This window comes from Limanda limanda, chromosome 11 (genome assembly GCF_963576545.1).
Source record: "Limanda limanda chromosome 11, fLimLim1.1, whole genome shotgun sequence".
Classification (NCBI taxonomy): domain Eukaryota; kingdom Metazoa; phylum Chordata; class Actinopteri; order Pleuronectiformes; family Pleuronectidae; genus Limanda; species Limanda limanda.
The window spans coordinates 19675476-19694881 of record NC_083646.1 but is presented as its reverse complement, the minus strand read 5'-3'; the positions used below and the strand labels follow the sequence as shown (position 1 = coordinate 19694881).

Sequence of the window (19406 nt, the reverse complement as noted above, 5' to 3'; positions counted from 1 at the left end):
TGCATGCATGGGAAGCTACAGCGTACGGAAGCTAGCCACCTTTTAATGACTTTTCTTGGATATTTACAAGCAGAAAACATTTTGAATATTCCATGTGGTGCTAAATTAATAAAGTCAAGTCACGGACAAGGTGATTCCCTGTTGCATAATTCTGATGAAGGTGCACATGAATCAGAGTTTGGCTTAAAAAGCAGTCTTCAGACGTTTTTATTTATGGCTTTCTTGAAGGCTTAATTTAGAAGTCACTGTCTGACTGAAACAAGGAAATATGAAATGGAATTGACCTCCAACCTTGAAGTTAAGGTTATCTGTCTCTTCTGTGTCCTGTGCAAATGGGAGCATCCACCAGGTTTATGCAATACTGTTGGGCATTAATTAAAATTGTCTGAAAGAAGCTCTAATCCACGTGTCAAACACAAGGCCCGCGAATGAATTATATGTGGCCCGCATGATAAAATCTATTTACTATTAGAGCTGGCCCGCCGGCAGTGTTTTGCAAGTTCTCAATAAAAAATAAGTACTGACAATTCCTGAGGGTCAGTGAAAACATCGGGATGGGGCACGTGACAGTTCTAGACCAATAGCAGGCTCTCATTGGCTGACGAGTGGGCGGGTCAATGGTGAATGACAGATCCCACAATGCACTGCCCGTGTGTCGGCACGTCAATCACGGTCCCGCGACCGCGCACCTCACAGTCTGTATCACATATCACTTGTGACAACTTTCAACTATCCCGCTCCCCTAAAATGGCTAAACGAAAGGTGGCATTTGAAAACAGGAGCTTTCAAGACAGGTGGGAGGAACAGTATATGATCGCGGATGTAAAGGGTGGATCCGAGAAAAGATGAAGGAGGAAAAAAGTGAGGAAAAAAGTGAGTTGACAGCTTATCACTGCATCATACACCAGGAGTCTTTGTGTTGCAAAGCCTTGAAAACGAACATGTGATGAGCATCATAACATTAGCGGTTAACTTAATCAGAGCCAAAGGTTTAAATCACCGCCAGTTCAAGTCTTTTCTGAAAGCTCCGAAATACAACGTGTCTGTGTGACATCACGAGCCACCCGAATGAGCTCAACCTGCAGCTTCAGGGGCTGGGGGGGGGGCCGTGTCGTCACTGACATGTACGCTACAGTGAGGGCTTTAAAACCAAGCTGCGCCTGTGGGAGACGCAGATGCTGCAGGAAAACTTGTTTTTCTCTTGCTACTACAGGACATTTGATTTTTCTTTGAAGTCAATTATTTTTGTCTGTTGTTTGCCTGTAGAAAATGTTTTCAGTGGAAATTACTCTGGAAATACTGCAGATAAAGCCAGAAAGCAATTAATGAAACTGATTTTATTACTTTTATATTTATTTATGTATTATTTATTATTTGTTTTCATTTATTTCATAATTAATGTTGTTTTATCGGCAATACTCTATAGGCCTTGTTAGTTCCAGGTTCAATATGTGCACTAAGGTTCTTTCAATAAGTTTTCAATAAACGTTGAACCCATGTGGCCCTCGACTTGAAGCAATTTTTTGATTTCGGCCCATTGCCTATTTGAGTTTGACACCCCTGCTCTAATCAATCACTGAGCTTCAAGCTTTGTTGTCCCTGAGAGTTGTCATCTGGAGTAGGAGGGAGAGAGAGGCAGATATTGTGTCAGTGAGGGAGAGAGAGAGAGCAAGAAAGATAGAGGGAGAGGAAGGGAGCGGTGCTCTGAGTGGGCCAATAACTGCTAAGTACTGTATTGCTGACGCAGCTAAAGAGAGTGTGACAGTGGGCTGATATGAGATGACTTTGATGTGTTTTGACATACCACCAGGTAACCTGCTCTGAAGTACAAGAGTTTTAAAATTAATGAGGCAATGTCTTCAAATTTGGGACAAATATTCACTTGGATTTAAGGTGAACTGATACATTTTTAGTGTCTGATAGTCAAAGGTAAAGGTCACACTGAGCTTGCATTCCTGTGACCTCAAAAAACAGTTTTTGGCCTCATGAATGTGGTATACACCGTCTTGAGGGAATTTCTTGTTAGACTTAGGCTCATAGATAAAGTAATTATGTTTAAGTGGTCAACGATAAAGGGAAACATACAACCAGTGCGCTAATTCTAGTTAATAATACAAAAATAGATCCCAATATATGGTTACATTTTTATGTTACATTTCCCATCATCACGTTTTCCATTAAACTAGCACAATTCTGTGTGATTAAATATGAATTTCAGTTTTTTGCTGAAGTGCAGTGTCTAAAGAGGAGAACAAATACACAGTGTGTTTATTTATTGATCAGGTTAAACCAGCAGAACTTTTTTGGGGGGGAGTTTTACTTGTGAATGTGATGAGCAGTCAGCAGGCATCACCTGAATTCTTTGAAACTCCAAAATGATGTTTTTCCATGTCACCGAATGTCAGAAGATGTCAGGCTGAGTTCTTTTAAGCCCCTACAATCCAAGCGGGACCCAGTGAGCTGAAGTGCAGCGGGGCCATCATTTTAGAGAGATGGCTTCAACTCGGCCAGGTAAACAAACAGACAAGCAAACAAGCACGATTCAAAGTGAGCAATTCTCTCCTGCCCATAAAATCCATTGCTCTTGCTCCCCCTCTTTTTATTAGTGTATATGGCTGTGTACAAGGCCTTTGGACAGCTAAACTTACAAGCGTCCTAACATATAGCACCAGCTGCGATTGGAGACAAGCAAACTGTCAATTTACCCTTGAGCTGAAGCTCTGAGTCAGAGAGATTTATCTCCTCTTAGCCTTTTTTAGGCAAATAGCCTTAAAGCCTGACCCAAATTCACTTGTTATCCTCTCTTAACCTGTGCTAATGCAGGTGGTTATCAAGTATTAAACATGATTCAAAAAGATGGATGGCAAAAATGTGTTTTCACATTAAGAAACTTTCATCCCTGACAGAATAATTCATTTAGTGCTTGGTAATAAGAAAAACTAAAATACTTCACAGGACAGTCCACTACACAGCATCTAATCCTAAAATAATTAACAATTAGATCAACAAATAAATTCCACATATGGGATTAAAATAAAAAAATAAATAAGTGCAATTACATTAAATGCAGATTCCTCCATACAGGGAAAACTGACTGGTTTAAGAGTAGGAGCATTGGGGATACCTTAGCTTTGTAAATGTGTCAGTTTGAAATGTTTATGGTTGAGTTATGGAGGAGCTTTGGGAGACGGAGGCAGTGATATTTCTCTCTGTCCCAAATGAACACTTTGAAGGCAGTTTGTTTGAAAGCTTCAATCACTAATGGTCTTAACAGTCTGCAGCGCTGAACTATCGGAATTATGTGTTAGACAGCTCCCAGCAGAGCAAACAGGCACCTACAAAGCTCTGCACCAGACCCGACCCATCACCTATGATTAAACACACGCTACAGTCACTTACATCAAATAAGGTTGGGCCTTCTTGTCCTCCTGTTTTGGTGTTTGAATTGTGTTCTAAAAGTATTGGTCAATAATCGTAGCACCTCTATGACAACGTGGCTTGTTTGTGGCTATCAAAAGCAAATACTTTTTGGCACTTTTACAAGCAGCCACCTAGAATTTATTCACCATTGCCTACCTCTTGATGAACCAGCTAGTTTACTGTTTGTAGTGACTGTTATTTGAACAAAAGAGAAATTCACAAAAGTGGTTTCACATAACAAATCCTTTTGTGACTCAGCTTTATGTAAGCTGATTTGGATATAAAAAATACTGCACAATAATTTTAATTTCCTATTTCTCCAGAAATTCTAATTACTTAATTCCTTACTCGCTTACTCAGATAAATGTAAGGATTTTACATTTTAAGTTATGTTAGGTATAAAATGGAAAACCTAGTACATGTGAACAAGTCCAATGTTGCCAACCAGTTTCCCCAAAGTGGATGATAGATGATTGCTAATTAATAAAAACAATTTGTGATAGTAGAAATATGTTTTGCTGACATATCTTAGCAGCTTTTATCCTTTTCATCAATTGAAGATTTCTATCAGATCTCTGCAAATGAGTTTATCGATTCCATTGCTGTCACGCTGAGGAAGGTTGATTTGAGGCTACACATCAATCACAGTGGAAATAGACAAAAAAATAACCAATCTGTTTCCATTTTTCAAAAGCCAACATTGGATTCTTCCTAAACCAAGAAAAACAGTTCTTTGTTATTCGTCTGACCTTTAATATGATTGTACAGCCTTGTTCACAAAGGGCAAAAACAACAAGCTGTGGATTACATGTCACTCATTATATCAAATGTCTACACAAAGCATAAAACCTGGAAGGCTTTGTGGATTTGATGTGCAGGTGGTGTTTAACCTACACATTATGGAAGTCAATCCAAAAAGGCTCAACTTTTTCTATAATCCAGGGTCTTTGCATATTTTCCTGATTAGCATTAATTCTGCATGTTGCAAGAGTCCAGAAAAAATGTTTTTTTCCCTGAGCAATCTGGAAATATCTAGCTTGGTTCACTGAGGAATCTGGAAGTATCCTGTTTGGTTCACTGAATATGAGCAGTGGCTAAATGCTTCTCAGAGGAAGATTACAATATTCAAAGCAGGATGAAATTACCATATGTATTAGATTCAATTTCTTCTATCTGGGATTTATTATTGATCTTCTCAGGCAAAAAATCAAAATGCCTCCTAGATGTGCTCCACTGCGATCCGGGTCTGAAGAAGGCAACCTTTAATTGAAAGTATGTGAATTGACAGTCGACCCAGGAATTTCACCAGGGCAATTAATGTAAGAGGCCACTGGGTATACAGTGACTGCATGGCTCACTGTTTTCAGAAGCCAATCTGCTGGCAGACAGGCACCAAGCTGTATAAGCGTATCTCCTGAAGAGCTTTTGAAGAGGGAGTAATTTGATGAAGGATAGAGAGCACATAAAATATTCTTACAAATACTCCCTCTTGTCAGATTTTATAGAATGTGTGTGGGAGTAAAATCCAAAATCACCAGGCCTTATCTTTTTTGACAAATTTGAATTGATCGCTCATTATCTGGGGTGCACCTACGTATAGGCTGCCTCTGTGAAGCAGACAAGAGGCACTCGGGATTTCAGCTTGTCACTCTGGCCTCAAGGCCACGTTTGGCCACAGTACCTGCACATTTGGACTCATTATGTTGGTATTTTTGATGAGATTGCCATGCTCCCTTCAACCCTCATTCTATCAAATTAGCCAAGTTATACTAAGACTTCGCTTCAATGTGCTTCACATGCCTACATCTGAATTAACTATTTAATTTGAAGCCCCAGATCAATGATTTGAAGCATTTTAAAACTTGGATAAAATCAAGCACATGAAAAATCTGTACTCAAGCCAAAAAATAATCTTCGAAATACCATATTGCATATATATGAAGGAACAAATACCCAGCCTAAGTGAGCCTTCAGAGATAGAATGGCAGTGCATTATGTGAGGAATCCATTTTTCCAATTGGACTTTCTCATCTTTTGTCGCTCAGTATGCACTGGGGTAGATACAATACGAAAACAGTAGACGGCACTCACTTTTCCTTGTCTATTTTAAGGAGACTGGGCAGCCCACTTTCCACAAGTTATGCATTTGTTTCCACGACAGTAACAATGACAAGTAGCAGTAATGTGCATCAATATTTTGTGAAAAACAACCCTGAATTATTTTGTGCTATCATTCAGCTGATGTTAAAGTTTTATCACAAACTGGACATACAAAGGCAACTTAACAAACAAAAGGCTGTGATAGAAATAATATATTCCTACTCTCAGTCACAGAAAGTTTTCACTGACATGACGCAGCATTTAATATCTTGACCTATGCAGTCATGATAACATTTAGGCACGCAGTCATCAATTTTTCAGGTCACATCTGATGCTGAAGGGAGTGGTGAGTCTATTCCCACTTTGAAAACTAGGCATCAAAAATATATTTCTTCACTTTGTACTTGAATGTAACAGGGATAATTTTGCATGCATGGTTGTGTTGGATAAATCAATAGTTTTCTCTGTATAAATACAAATAACCACCGGAGAAAAATTCTCTGTCATCATGGCTTTATTTACAGTTGATGACACATTATGTTTCACTTGCCCTGCCATTCTCTGCTGTTATGACAGCTATATATTCACCTCTGTTGCTCCTAAGTTCGTAACATCACTCCTCTGCTGCCTGGAGCGTCCAAGCACCTTCCTGATGGGTAGAGCTTTATTGTCACTATCCATTTTCTTTTAGACTTCGAGCAGAAATTTTGTGATAATTTGCAGCTTCCACTGCAGGAATCTTGTAGGCAGTTTCCGCTACAAACTTCAGCCACTTGAAGGCTGTTCTTTTTCATTCTGCCCCATACATCAGGTTCATTAGCATTTTATCAATGATGCAATGTGAGAAAAGGTCAGCTTTTGTGTGAAAATTAATTACCTATAAATTCCCCTGTGAAAGCTGCCATCATCTCCCATTACAATGGATGATATGAAATAAAATCAAGTAGTTCAAAAAATCACAGGTAGTTTGCAAATCAATTAAAAATCAACATGTGACAGCATTTAATCTGTCTGATAAGAGGCATTTTTCCTCTTTAGGTAATCAACTGCATCACGTTTCTTTCTGCTTGTCCCAAATCTCTGTTTAAAAGCTACAATGGCATTGTGCTCTATTGACTGCGGTATGACAGGATACGGTGCAGGAACAGCAAGGCAATTGGAAAAAAACCCAGAGCTGGTTAGCCAGACAAACGAGAAGGCCCTTGGCAGCTTTAAATCTCTACGATTATTGAGAGTCTCTGATGCTATGGCCACACGCTGAATAGACCTTTTGTCTTAAAGCACTTAAGTCAGTATTAAGACAGACATGGTCTCCCAACACACAGAGGTTTAACAGAGACAAGCTCAGATATGATGATCCGTGTCTGCACATATAGGTGAAACATACAGACTTTTCTGCACAGACCTAGCATGATACTCAAGCAGTGGACGTCTCATCGCTTGCTGGCGCCATTATCTCTTTGAAATACGGTCATTAACTGAAGTGCAATGAATCCTGGGATAGGTTGGGCTGGAAAGAATCCCCCCATTGGAGCCTTTGTTTTTCAGAAATGGAAAGACGCATTTGAACTAGCCTTGTGATGCAATTGGTCTTCAAATGTAGCCGCTAAAGGATACAGCCCATGAATAGAGACACAGCCTTTTTGTCTTACCACTTTACAAACACACACAAACAGATTTCAATCACCGAAAAGCTGTCATTTCGAAATGAAGTGAAAACAAATGACACGTATTCTTTTATTTGTGACTCTTTCCACTCAGGATGACTGGGATGAACATTCCAGCTCCAATCATCAGCAACAAAAACTGGCTGCGGCTGCATTTTGTGACAGAGAGCAACCACCGCCACAAAGGCTTCAGGGCTCAGTATCAAGGTAAGACATGATTATTTAATTTTCACATGGTAATAGAGGGTCCCCTTCTTCAGCGCAAAAGAGATCGTCGTAGGAGAAAAACGGTGTAATTACAAAACATTTTTTGATCTTTGTTAACTGAATATTAAACACTTGATTAATGCCCCTCTGTAGAGGGCACTGGTGCCTTTTCGAGCTTCAAACCATTGACTTCAAAGGACTAAGTTAATCAAATATTTGAGAGATAAATTCTGTATATACTCTTCTACTTCCTCTGATAAAATTCAGCTTCAGGAGCTCAGTAATCCTTTGCCCTCACATTGTTCTATGGCGTGACTTTAAAGTTAGTGTCTGTGCTTCATATACTATAACACAGAGGCTTAAAGCCAGGCCCCATGCCAGATATTAAACCTGCAACTTAACCATCACCAGCTCGATAAAAACTTTCAATAAAGTGCGTATGTGGCAATACGGTAAATGGGAGACACAAAATCAATTGCTTGAAAAATCGCATTTCTCATCTATTGCAGTGCTTTATTGTGCAGTGGTGGAGCTCTTATATGGGTTTATTTTTAATGCAAAAGGGAGATACCTCAAGTGAAGAGAAGAACTAAGTTATTTATTTTTTACGCAGTGTGCTTTTGAAAAGTCCTCATGTGGTCTGTGAAGGCATGCGACCCAATGCAAATAGCATGTTTTGCTTGTTGCATCATTAATTGCTTTTGGATATTCAATTTTAAGTTTTGTAGAATTGCCGTCCTTGAGCTCCCCTTTGATTCTGCATGATATTTTCCCCCCACAAGCTATAACCATTAAATCTGCTCTGACCAATCAATTTCTATCCACTGTTAAATATGTCTGAATTATATGAACAGACCACCATGAAAAACTAATTTAGAGTTTATGGAATTGCCAAGGTAACCCTTAGAAATGCATCAGGGCCACTGAACTAATTTCTTCCGAGAAAGGATGCACACCAGTAGCAATTACATGTTGATGTTCTTCAAAGGGCCAAGTATTATCCAGAGAAAGAAACATTTTTACTGTATCTTCTCACATCTAATACTGTAACTTCTTTTATCTAATGAACTCTTTCTGTTACTCTCGACCAGTGAAAAGCTCTGGAGAGCTTAAATCCAGAGGGGTAAAATTATTACCAGGAAAGGACAACACTAACAAACTGTCTTTGAGTAAGTCTTTTATTTTTCTTATGCAACTGTTTCATTGTTTGGATTTTTTGTTTGTGTAGGACTTGCTTTCTTTCTTGTCTCTTTTTTTTGCTGTATCATTTGGTGACATAATTAAGCTACAGTACTAGATTCAGCAGAAGTGCAGTCTCTTTTTCTTTCTGATACTCCATATCTCCTGCAGTCCGGGACTTCCTGTCCTGATAGAACTGAACTCATTTAGATCAGGTTAATAATTTATCTTGCAGCAAAATGCTAAATTTGATCAGCTGCAAATGCCCGAAACTTCCTGTGTCTCATTTTGCACTATTGAAGCAATACATCAGGCTGACTTATGTTCATTCACTGTGTGATCTATACACACAGAGGTAGTCAAGGTTGAGTGACCTCTCGCGCAGATGATTTGTGTACACTCAGACTGAATTGAATGCATTTTAATTGCTTGCGGAGCTCTGTCATTAACATAAATCAGGAACACAATTCCCTTTAACTCCACAGTGTGCTAAACATTTCAGTGATAACAGGTTGTAATCTTTATTGCCTTATGTGTCATTGATTCTGCATTGCATGGAGACATGAATAATGCAAAGGGCTGTAATCTTTTCTAAGAGACAATACTGTATATCATTTAAAAGACTGTGAAGAGATGCTTAATTTGCCTAGTGGATTCATTGCATATAATTGAAGTCATAACTGCATTATCACCCACAACAATTAACTTCAAAGCTAATGAACTTCCTGAAAGAAGTCAAAGGAGAAAACGTCGGCTGGTAGTATTATGGTAGTATTAAAACCGATGGGTTTCTGTTTATTGGTTGATGTCTTGCCTCAAATATTACAGCGAACTTCAAGGATAATTGGGATACTACATATTTCATGAATCTCATTTCCAGTGCATGAGGTGTTTGATTTACAGATCAAAATAGAGAGATGGCTTGAGTCCAATCCGGCACCTTACATTCCTACAATGGTAAAGGCTATGAAAGCATATCTGCAAGACTTTTTCTAGCTGCAGCAATTGATAGTTAAAGGTCAGTTTATCATCTTATTCACTGCCAAGCCCAGATACATTTCCTTTTATATTGTCTAGTACAGGTAAGAGACTTGCTTTTACCCTTGGCACTCGCTCTGATCTCACAAAACACAAATGTTTATTTACAACAGTGTTGCCAAATACCTGGCAGTTGATAGTCCCTGACATTGAGAGATGAGGTTTGTCCAACTACATGCGTGATTTCCTGGAAGTGAATTTTGTTACCAAACATGACAAACATTCAAAGTCAGATTTATCTACTCTCCGAGTGCTTTCCACTGCAGTGGGTGTTTTTCTGAAAGTATGAGGCTTGGAAATATAAAGTGTCTCTCTCACAGTGTTCTTGGTCCTTGTCTTTCTCACTCAGTGAATGAAGGAGGAATCAAACAGGTGTCTAATTACTGCCCTGACCCGGGGGAGCCGGAGAATGGCAAACGGATTGGCTCTGACTTCAGGTGATTTGGCTCCTCTGTAGCCCTAGTGAAGCAGCTTGGGTTTAGAAGTAGGAAAACATGCTCTCCAACCAATTTATCCAGTAACCATTACTGCCATAGTAGATGTATTTACAATTTTCCTCAGCCATGGAGAATCCTCTTGTGATTATAATCCATATATTAAAAAAATCACAATATCTACATACTATTTTGTATTTCAGGAGAGAATAAAAATATACATTTTAAGACTATTTACTTTGACATTTAATAAACTTCGCACACATTTCTGTTTGTCTTGTGAGTCGAAAAGAATACTAATAGTGCAGCTTTAGAAACCCTCTCCAAATGAGCCTATTACACCAGAGATTTAGTTACTTGTGCCACAAGTGATTTGTTTCTTTGTCCATATAAAATTATATACGCTCCGAGCCTAAGTGTGTCCTGTCCCAGTGGACTCACAGTCTAGACATAATGTATGTGTGGAAAATAAAGTGAGTTAATATATAAATATATTTACCAATGTATCTACTGAATGGAATGTATTGATCCACTGTCCAATATGAACCTGTAATGAATGACATGAAAAATAATACATCTCATATTTGATCAGGAGTCACTTTTGAGGCATTGATTGCTTTTCCAGCCACTAACGGTGTTTGTTATCTTCTCAGCATCGCAGCAACTGCTCAATTTACCTGTGATGAAGACCATGTGCTGCAGGGTTCCAAAACGATTACCTGCCAGCGTGTAGCCGAAGTCTTCGCTGCTTGGAGCGACCACAGACCCGTCTGCAAGGGTGAGCCAGGCTACTGAAGAGCTAATAATAAACCAGTTTGATTAAGGCATTGCCTCTAGATACAGGCTCTATTCAGATAGAGGAAAGTTCATTTCTGTTAATTATGTATGACAGCCTCTGCTGCAGCACTCTATGTTTTCATTCCAAACTGCTCTGGCTGTTATTATATGTTTCATAATACCGTGAGAACCCTTTTAGGACTTGATTAATTGAAATGCAGCTCGTAGACCTTCTATAAACAATATATTACCTTTTATTGTGTTACAATGCTGGAATAATTACTCTGGCTTTCCATCCATATTTATCGTTAATATATCAGCCCTACTACTGCTGAGATGTTGTAGATTATTTGTATGATGCACACTGAATAATGATATATTATGAATGTATATATTTTGAAGTGATCAATTATATTTGGAATCTTTCTTAAATACATTGTCTTTGTCTCCATGTTTGTCTTTACATGGCTGCAGTGAAAACGTGTGGGTCAAATCTACAGGGACCATCAGGGACCTTCACATCCCCTAACTTCCCCATCCAGTATGAGAGTAACTCCCAGTGTGTCTGGATCATCACAGCCAGTGATCCAAACAAGGTACACAGCAGTATTACAACCTAACATGTTTCTCTCCTCTTCAGATGTCTAAATAGATACGTTAAATGGGGGAAACTGGATGGTGCAGAAGTTTAGCTTTGGGTCACACATTCATATCTGCTTCACAGCATATTTAAAGCAGTTGCACTGTAAATATGGCAATTATAAAGATGAAATAATCACTTAACTGGATACATTTGTTGAAGAAGTCCCAGAGAGCTCAAAGAAGAGTTTAAGTAAGTGGTCCCACTTGTGTTTTTGCTAAAGAAGTGTAGCAGTACCTCATTAGATGTAGACTAAGCACAAATAGGCAAGCTTCTTCTGTTGCCCCATGAGTGAACCTTCACCTTTTACATAAGAACATGCAGTATTTGTCCAGGCATTCCATTTCTGTATATATATATTTATGAGTGCATTTATTTTCCAAAGGCCTCCCAAGGTGGGAACAGGTTATATAGAAAATGCATGTATTTTGACTTAAGCTCACCGTAAGTGTAACTCATTAATATATTAGCTGCAGCGGGATCACATTCCAGTTCTCACTACGCCACCAGTGTATGGTTGGCTGGTCGTAATTGAGCGATTCACATCATTCATCTGGGACAAGAGAAATGGAGAGAAATAATGATTAAATTAGACCAGCTTTTCCCCAAAGTGAAGAGGTCAAAGCTGTTTTCCTAATGGTCATTACTGCTTCTAAATCAAATTCCTCTCTATTGGTATTCTGTCCAGTGAGGCATATACACAGGGGTGTCATCTAGGTACCATCCGGCTTATAAACAATAACCAACTAGTGCTCATTTAATACTCACCCTCTCCAAGGCAAACAAGCCATGGACTTGGCACCGAAACTTGGTCCATTAGTGTTATTATGGTAATCATGTGTGTGAGTGCATTGTGTTGAAGCTGTTACACATGGATTTTGTGCAGACATTTTCCTGGCATGACCAGAAAAGATTATGCTTAGTATGAGCACTTGTCATCAACATTCATGTTAGTACAGTACATCCTCTTTTCATCACTAACCCATACAGGCAAGTAAAGAGTGAGGTAGTCTGGTTTAATGGTGTAATGTCTCTGCAGTAGATTCATGATTATTATGAGTCTAGGCAGATGTTGCCAATTTGATTTGTGAAAATATCGTCTTTTGTGATGTTGTATACATGTGTGAAAAAAATAAAAGATGTACCATTGACAGCTTACATGTAACTCTCCTGGATGAGTGTGGACAGACAGTGGATAATGCCGGCCCCTTTAATTGCCTCGCTATAATTGGCTCGTATTATTTTGTTTGACAGTTTGCCGAAAACGGTGCTGTTAGTTTGTATAGAGCTTTGATGGGTGTTTATGATGTATTGCATGGATGTGAACTCTTTGTCAAAGCCTTATTTTATTAACACTCGAACATTTCATGGAAGTTAAGTCTTTTTATGTGCCATCCATTTTTAGTTGTAGTTTCTGCATATTTCATACAAATACTAGAGTAAATTGCACATTATGCAGCTATCGGAAGTATGAGATAGAACAATAATGTCCTGAGTTTTTGAAGCATTGTTTGCTGTCTGCTTGTGTATGTGTATGGCATTACACTTTAAATGGGCTTGTTTCAATGTTTAGTTGTCTCCAGAATCAGAGTCTCCAAAGAGATGGAAATGAGTATAGGGTAAAACATTAATATTCTGAGCTGGTGAAGTGATGTTCCCAAATAATTGCACGGCCTGCAGATGTCCATCACCTCTGATGTGCATGTGAAAAATGCTTTCTAAATGTTAATTCTAAGTGTGTGAATTTGTAAAACGCAAAAAAGTCTTACAAATTCAAATTTGAATGTGTAATAAAGTTTGGTCTGCATGTATAACAAGAGTCATCAGAAGATAAAATATTCCCCAGGCAACACTTAAAATATCCCAAAGCAAAACTTCAGTACCCGATTAACATAATAATAAAGTTTTCCACTCGTGCTGCGGATGCACAAACAGACATACAGATCACTTAATCCTGCAATCCCCATCGCGGGGGGGGGGGGGGGGGCAGCATTTCCTCTGTACTCTGCTGTATTGTAAATGAGGTCTTTACCTATATGTCTTCCTAAATTAAAATAAAGGTTGAATAATTCTGTTCATTGACATTATACAAACACATATTTAACATGTCAACGCATGTACACAAACGTTGTGCACTCTTTTTGAATGTTAACAATAAGAAGATTGTAATTCTACTTATTTTTATCAACAGGTTATTCAGATCAACTTTGAGGAGTTTGACCTTGAAATTGGGTATGATTCACTAACCATCGGAGATGGAGGGGAAGTAGGTGACTCCAAAACAATAATACAAGTGTAAGTACTGATGAAATACCTCATTGAATATATTATTGAATTATACATTTACAGTTAAATGTTGCACAGCTGGTTAGTTATATGTTTTTACATAGTATTACATCTATATTCTACATGGAACCTTCATTTAATCTAAAGGTGCACCATTTGATTTGAGGCTTACTTTGTTGAAACCATGCTTCAGTTTGTTTCTGTTTATTTTGGAAGAACGTTTCCATATAACATTGGAAGATAAGACAATGTTTGACATTTTGATGAATCTTTTTTGCTCACCTGTCTGCAGGCTGACTGGGAGCTTTGTCCCAGACCTGATTGTCAGCATGTCCCATCAGATGTGGCTTCATCTCCAGTCTGATGAGAGTGTGGGCTCGATCGGCTTCAAGATCAACTATAAAGGTATAGAGACTTTGGTGCTGATATCATCTCTGATTGTCTGTACTCATGTCTGTGTCTGTTTTCCTTTCTGCCTTTCTGTCATGCTATCTGCTTGCCTGTCTCTCACTGTCTTCTATATCTCCTTCAAAAAACCTTTTTAACACGTTTCCAGGCTTTTTACCTGGACTTTTTTAGATGTTAAACAGAAAAAATACATTTCATATAAAGTATTGCTTAACTTTATCTTCTACCCTCCCTCCCTTTCCATTTCCATCTCTCCCCTCTCTTCCTCTCCTCTCACCCACAGAAATTGACAAAGAGAGTTGCGGTGACCCTGGTACACCTCTGTACGGCTACCAAGACGGTAGTGGCTTTTTAAATGGTGCTGTTCTGCGCTTTGAATGCCAGTTTGGATTCGAGCTCATAGGGGAGAGGATGATAACCTGCCAGAACAACAATCAGTGGTCGGCTAATATCCCCATCTGCATATGTGAGTCCAGCGCTGACTTGTTTTCACGACAGCTAATGAAGCAATTACTTATGCTCTTGGAAAGTTCACAATGACATTAAACTACTGAAGGATTAATTGCATTGTTGTTAAATGACCATGCAGTGCATGAAGTGTAAACAGCAATATACATAATGTAAAATATGAAATTGATAGCACATTCTTGCCTTGTTGTTTGAAGTTGATTTGAAAAAGAAGGACGCAGGTAACACAATGTTATACTGTACAAATACTCTGGAGAAGGGAAACCTGCATTATTCTCTAAATAGTCTTTTCTCGATTTAACTTAAACCCCTCGGAGGAGTTTCACTATACCTAACCCATATCCTTAACAAACATGTATTATATTCTGTTCGTACAAGTTACCTGGGTCCATAGGGAACGTTTATATTAATCCTGGGCACCTATAAAGCACTATGTCTGTATTTTTGTGTATTCTATGTTCAACCCCGCCACAGTTTCCTGTTTCTTCAACTACTCCACAACCATGGGATCTGTGCTGTCTCCTGATTGCTGAGCTTGTTAAACAGTCGTCACATTGTTCTATACTGATCTATGTGCATGATCCTATCATGGCAGAACCCACAGTGTCGATGGCCGTGTGTTGGTCCGTATTTTTTCTTAAATCGCTGCTTATCTATTTTTCACCTTCCATTACACAGTCCCCTGTTTCTCCAACTTCACTGCCCCCATGGGGACGGTGCTGTCTCCTGACTACCCAGAAGGCTATGGGAACAACCTCAACTGTGTGTGGCTGATTATCTCAGAGTCGGGCTCCAGAATCCACCTGGCCTTTAATGACTTTGACCTGGAGCCCCCCTATGACTTCCTCACTATCAAAGATGGGGACCAGTTAGGGGCCACAATACTAGGACGCTTCTCAGGGGCCGAAGTTCCTTCCCACCTGACGTCCAACAGCAACGTACTGCAGCTGGAGTTTCAGGCTGATCACTCTATGTCTGGACGGGGCTTCAATATCACCTATAGCAGTAAGTGACTGTTTGATCAGTTTAATTTTAACAATCACAGCAATTTGTATCAGCAATTATAAGCGAGTACAAGCCTCCGCCTTATTCTATTCAGGGTTAGAGATATTTTCTCCTGCTTTTATGTATGGTTATGTCAAATATGTAATTATCCCTGCCCATATACTTACATGTGTCCTTTACATTGATATGGTTGTTAGGCAATAAATCCACAAGAGGGTAGCCTAGAGTCTACAGTTTATGACAACAACGAACTTGGCGACAGTGGAGAAGGTATTTACACTGTACCTCTTAAGACAGAGGTAAAATAAACAGTTTTTTCCGTTGCCTGTAGTGTCTTACTTTTGAAATCGCTCCTCAAATACTTCCACCACTGTGGAAATTTATTTCTTGCATTTTAACATTTTAACTATTTGCTACTCTACCCTCCCCCCCAACGATTTCCGGTGGTACAGACAAAACTTTTTTCTGTTTTGTCTGTATCCATAAGCTTTCAGAAGACGTCTACAAGAACAGACTACATTAATGCAGAGCACAGAGCAGGAACAGGCTCCATCCGTTTACATATCTGACCTTCAGCATAAATGAGTCTCTAGGGATAAGTGTGATGAGACTCAGTACTGGCTGTCTGATCTGTTGAATATAAACCCAGGGTTTCCCCCAGAAAACTTGCTAAGCCTGGTGGCAGGGCTGCTAGAGAAGCCTTCTCGCGGTTACCTCAGCTACGGCGCCCAGGGGGGGGCGGGGGTTGAGTCGGATTTTGAGCTGGACACCATTGTTAATTATACTCTAAACATGTTGCACTTTGTTTAATATGCAGACCTAACTTTTTTATTTTGATAAGGGGTTAAATAGAAACTTTGATATCTTTTGGAGTTGCACTGCTGACTTAACTTATAAGCCCTCTTTTTTATTTATTTTTATCACGTTGGAGTTGCTAGTTTAAACCTACAATTTTGCACTTTAATATTTGAGCCTTTGTTTACATTTTGTTTTGTGCTGCATTATACGATGACATACAGTTTGTTGTTATCAAAATAAAATTAACTGAATTGAAATGGTCAATTTGATTTTTTTGGAGGAAAATTAATCGTTTAGCTTAATCGACTAATCGATAAAATAGTCGTCAGATTAATCGATAGAAAAATAGTCGTTAGAGGCAGCCCTACTTAATATTAAAAAAAATTCAAGTTTGCTGTTAACATAGCAGTCAGGCCTCTTATTTCAGAAACAATGAACCGTAACAGTTTGGTTACCAATAAAAGGTAAGCCTACTACTTCTTTGCTTTCAGCCAGCTACTCAAACAGACAAGCAACAAAATAACAAACAAACAAAATACACAGGCAAGTGTCGGCCTACTTTGAAATAAATTAAACACAGAACTTGGTAGGGCTATTTGAGTCCTCCCCATATTTGTGGAAAATGTATGAAATAAGAAGAACCCTATTTTTAAATAAATAAAACCAAATAGCTGCAGCCTAATAGTGTAACGGACTAGGTTTATGTTTATGTTTGGTTTTGACTTATGTTCAGTAAAACACTGTGTTGAAGGAGCGTTCTGATGTCTGAGGGTCAGTGAATGGGTCGGGGTGGGACATGTGACTGTTTGGACCAATAGGATGGGGTTGCTTGGGGATCGGGGCTCAATGAGGAAGTGAAGTGTTGTTGATGTGTGTGAGTGACAGATTTTTTTTTTTTTTTAAATAAAACAAACAACCGACGCTTAGCCTGGCGGGGGGGAGAGAAAAGCCTGGCGGCCCGCCAAGCCTATACAGCACTGGGGGAAACCCTGATAAACCCAATTCAAAATTTTATAAAATATTTTCTAAAGCAGTACCAATTAGATTTTGATGCAGTTAATGTCTGACTACTTATATTGAATTTAGATCAACAGCACTTGTATTTTTTGTGAATGTTCAGTTTACAATCAATACTCTAGTTCTTTCGTGTTGTTTTTTTAATGATTGCTTTTAGCAAAAGCTCATCTCCATAGGGACCGTAACTGCCTTAAGAAACAGCAGCATTTAGGGCAGTACTTGTAGTGTGAAACTCATTATCTAAGGCAACACCACTGTAGTTATTTCTCTCCTGGTGTGGTACAACAAGTTCTAAAGACGGAGGCTATTGTCACCCTGAGGTTCACAAAGCAGGCTTCTGTTAGGTTGTTTTTTCCCTCTCCCACGGACAGCTACATCCATTTCCCTTATCTACCTACTCCTCACAGACCACATTCCTCATTCACACAACAGTGTTTGTCACTAGATCTTGTTCTCTTTCTTCTCATTACAAGCTTTTGGGCGTAATGAGTGTCCTGACCCTGGCATACCGTTGAATGCCAGACGCTTTGGGGACAGCTTCCAACTGGGGAGCTCCATCTCCGTGGTCTGTGAGGAGGGCTTCATCAAAACGCAGGGGGCTGACACCATCACCTGCCATCTGGAGGAAAGCAAAGTGATGTGGAGTGGACTCATTCTCAAATGTGAAGGTACTGAAATGGAATAGCCAATACTTGTGTGGTTGTAGGACAGATAAGTCAACTATTGAGTTAGGAAGAGAGAAAACACAACATAGGGAATTTAGATGAAGAAGTGAGTGGGTTATGTGGAACAAGCAGCTCAGAGTCCATCCATTCTGGGCTACATTTATCTTTTTTTTCAGGTGCTTGTGTAACTCCAGTCCTTTGGTGACTCATCCTATATATTTTCTTCCAGTGTTTTTTATTTTGGTTGAAAAAGATTACTGAGTGTTATCCTCTTTAAAACCACTGGTCTACTTCTCCATCCATCCCCCACCCATATTTGTTCTTTCTGCCACACCCACATCTCTTATCCGCCCAACCCTTCCCACCATTTTTCCACATCTCTGCTCCTCCAGCTCCTTGTGGGGGTCACTACTCGGGTCCATCGGGTGTCATCCTGTCCCCGGGGTGGCCAGGCTACTACAAAGACTCACTGAGTTGTGAGTGGGTCATCGAGGCTGAACCTGGCCGTTCCATCAAGATCAGCTTTGACAGGTTTGTGTGACAGTGCTCGGGTAACTCAGCCGTGGAAAGAAATATACACACACTCTCAGTCAGAGACACGGACAAAGATCTGAAAGCCCAAAATCCTTCATGTACTTATATCCACATACTGTACTACATGTGAGAACTATACACAGTACACCAATGTGAAACACAGAGGTGATACCCTTAATCTGAGGTAGAAACAGACAGTTAGAGGAGGTGGAACGCAGACCTGTAATCAGTTTCCAAAAGTGTTGAAAGCCTTGAGTAACTTTGTAATTTACTCACTGGCTCCTGCTCACTTCCAGATTGCTGCAATAAAAAGAAAAAGTCCTACTCTAAAATCTTTATTTCTCAAATTAAAAAACCTAAACCATAAAATCATCATATTTTATAGCCATCACATGAAATGAGCCAATTTTTTTTCTTAAGCCTAATTAATTCAGTTTATATTCTTTTTATAGAGGAAGTATATGTTTTTTTTTTTCCATATTCTTTGCTTTAATAACGAAGATAGGCTGGCATTTTTAGGCCTCCGTGCCAACAATAGCCATGGTCAGAGACATCATGTTTTCAGTCTGCCTCTGTCCCATTCTCGTGAATGTGATATCTCAACAATGCCTTTAGGGAACTTCTTCAAATTTGGCATTAAAGGCCAAAGGTAGACTTGGTCTGCAAAAATCCACACTTTTTTGGCGATTATATAACCACAACTTCACTTGTAGGTAAAGGCATACAACTACAATCCAATAATTCTTGTCTCTTTCTGAAAATG

General features: G+C 39.2%; 1 protein-coding gene across 2 annotated transcripts in view; it reads left to right on the top strand.

Annotated features, from left to right (window-relative positions):
* LOC133013799 (CUB and sushi domain-containing protein 3-like) overlaps nt 1-19406 on the top strand; it is a 212376-nt gene that overhangs the window by 54680 nt on the left and 138290 nt on the right. For both annotated transcript variants that reach the window (XM_061080848.1, XM_061080847.1), the window contains 11 exons: nt 7282-7394; nt 8486-8563; nt 9961-10048; nt 10699-10823; nt 11297-11418; nt 13654-13757; nt 14041-14153; nt 14440-14622; nt 15303-15629; nt 17918-18112; nt 18502-18640. In XM_061080848.1, the coding sequence (XP_060936831.1) occupies nt 7282-7394; nt 8486-8563; nt 9961-10048; nt 10699-10823; nt 11297-11418; nt 13654-13757; nt 14041-14153; nt 14440-14622; nt 15303-15629; nt 17918-18112; nt 18502-18640 (1587 nt within the window). The remainder of the gene's footprint in view (nt 1-7281; nt 7395-8485; nt 8564-9960; nt 10049-10698; nt 10824-11296; nt 11419-13653; nt 13758-14040; nt 14154-14439; nt 14623-15302; nt 15630-17917; nt 18113-18501; nt 18641-19406) is intronic.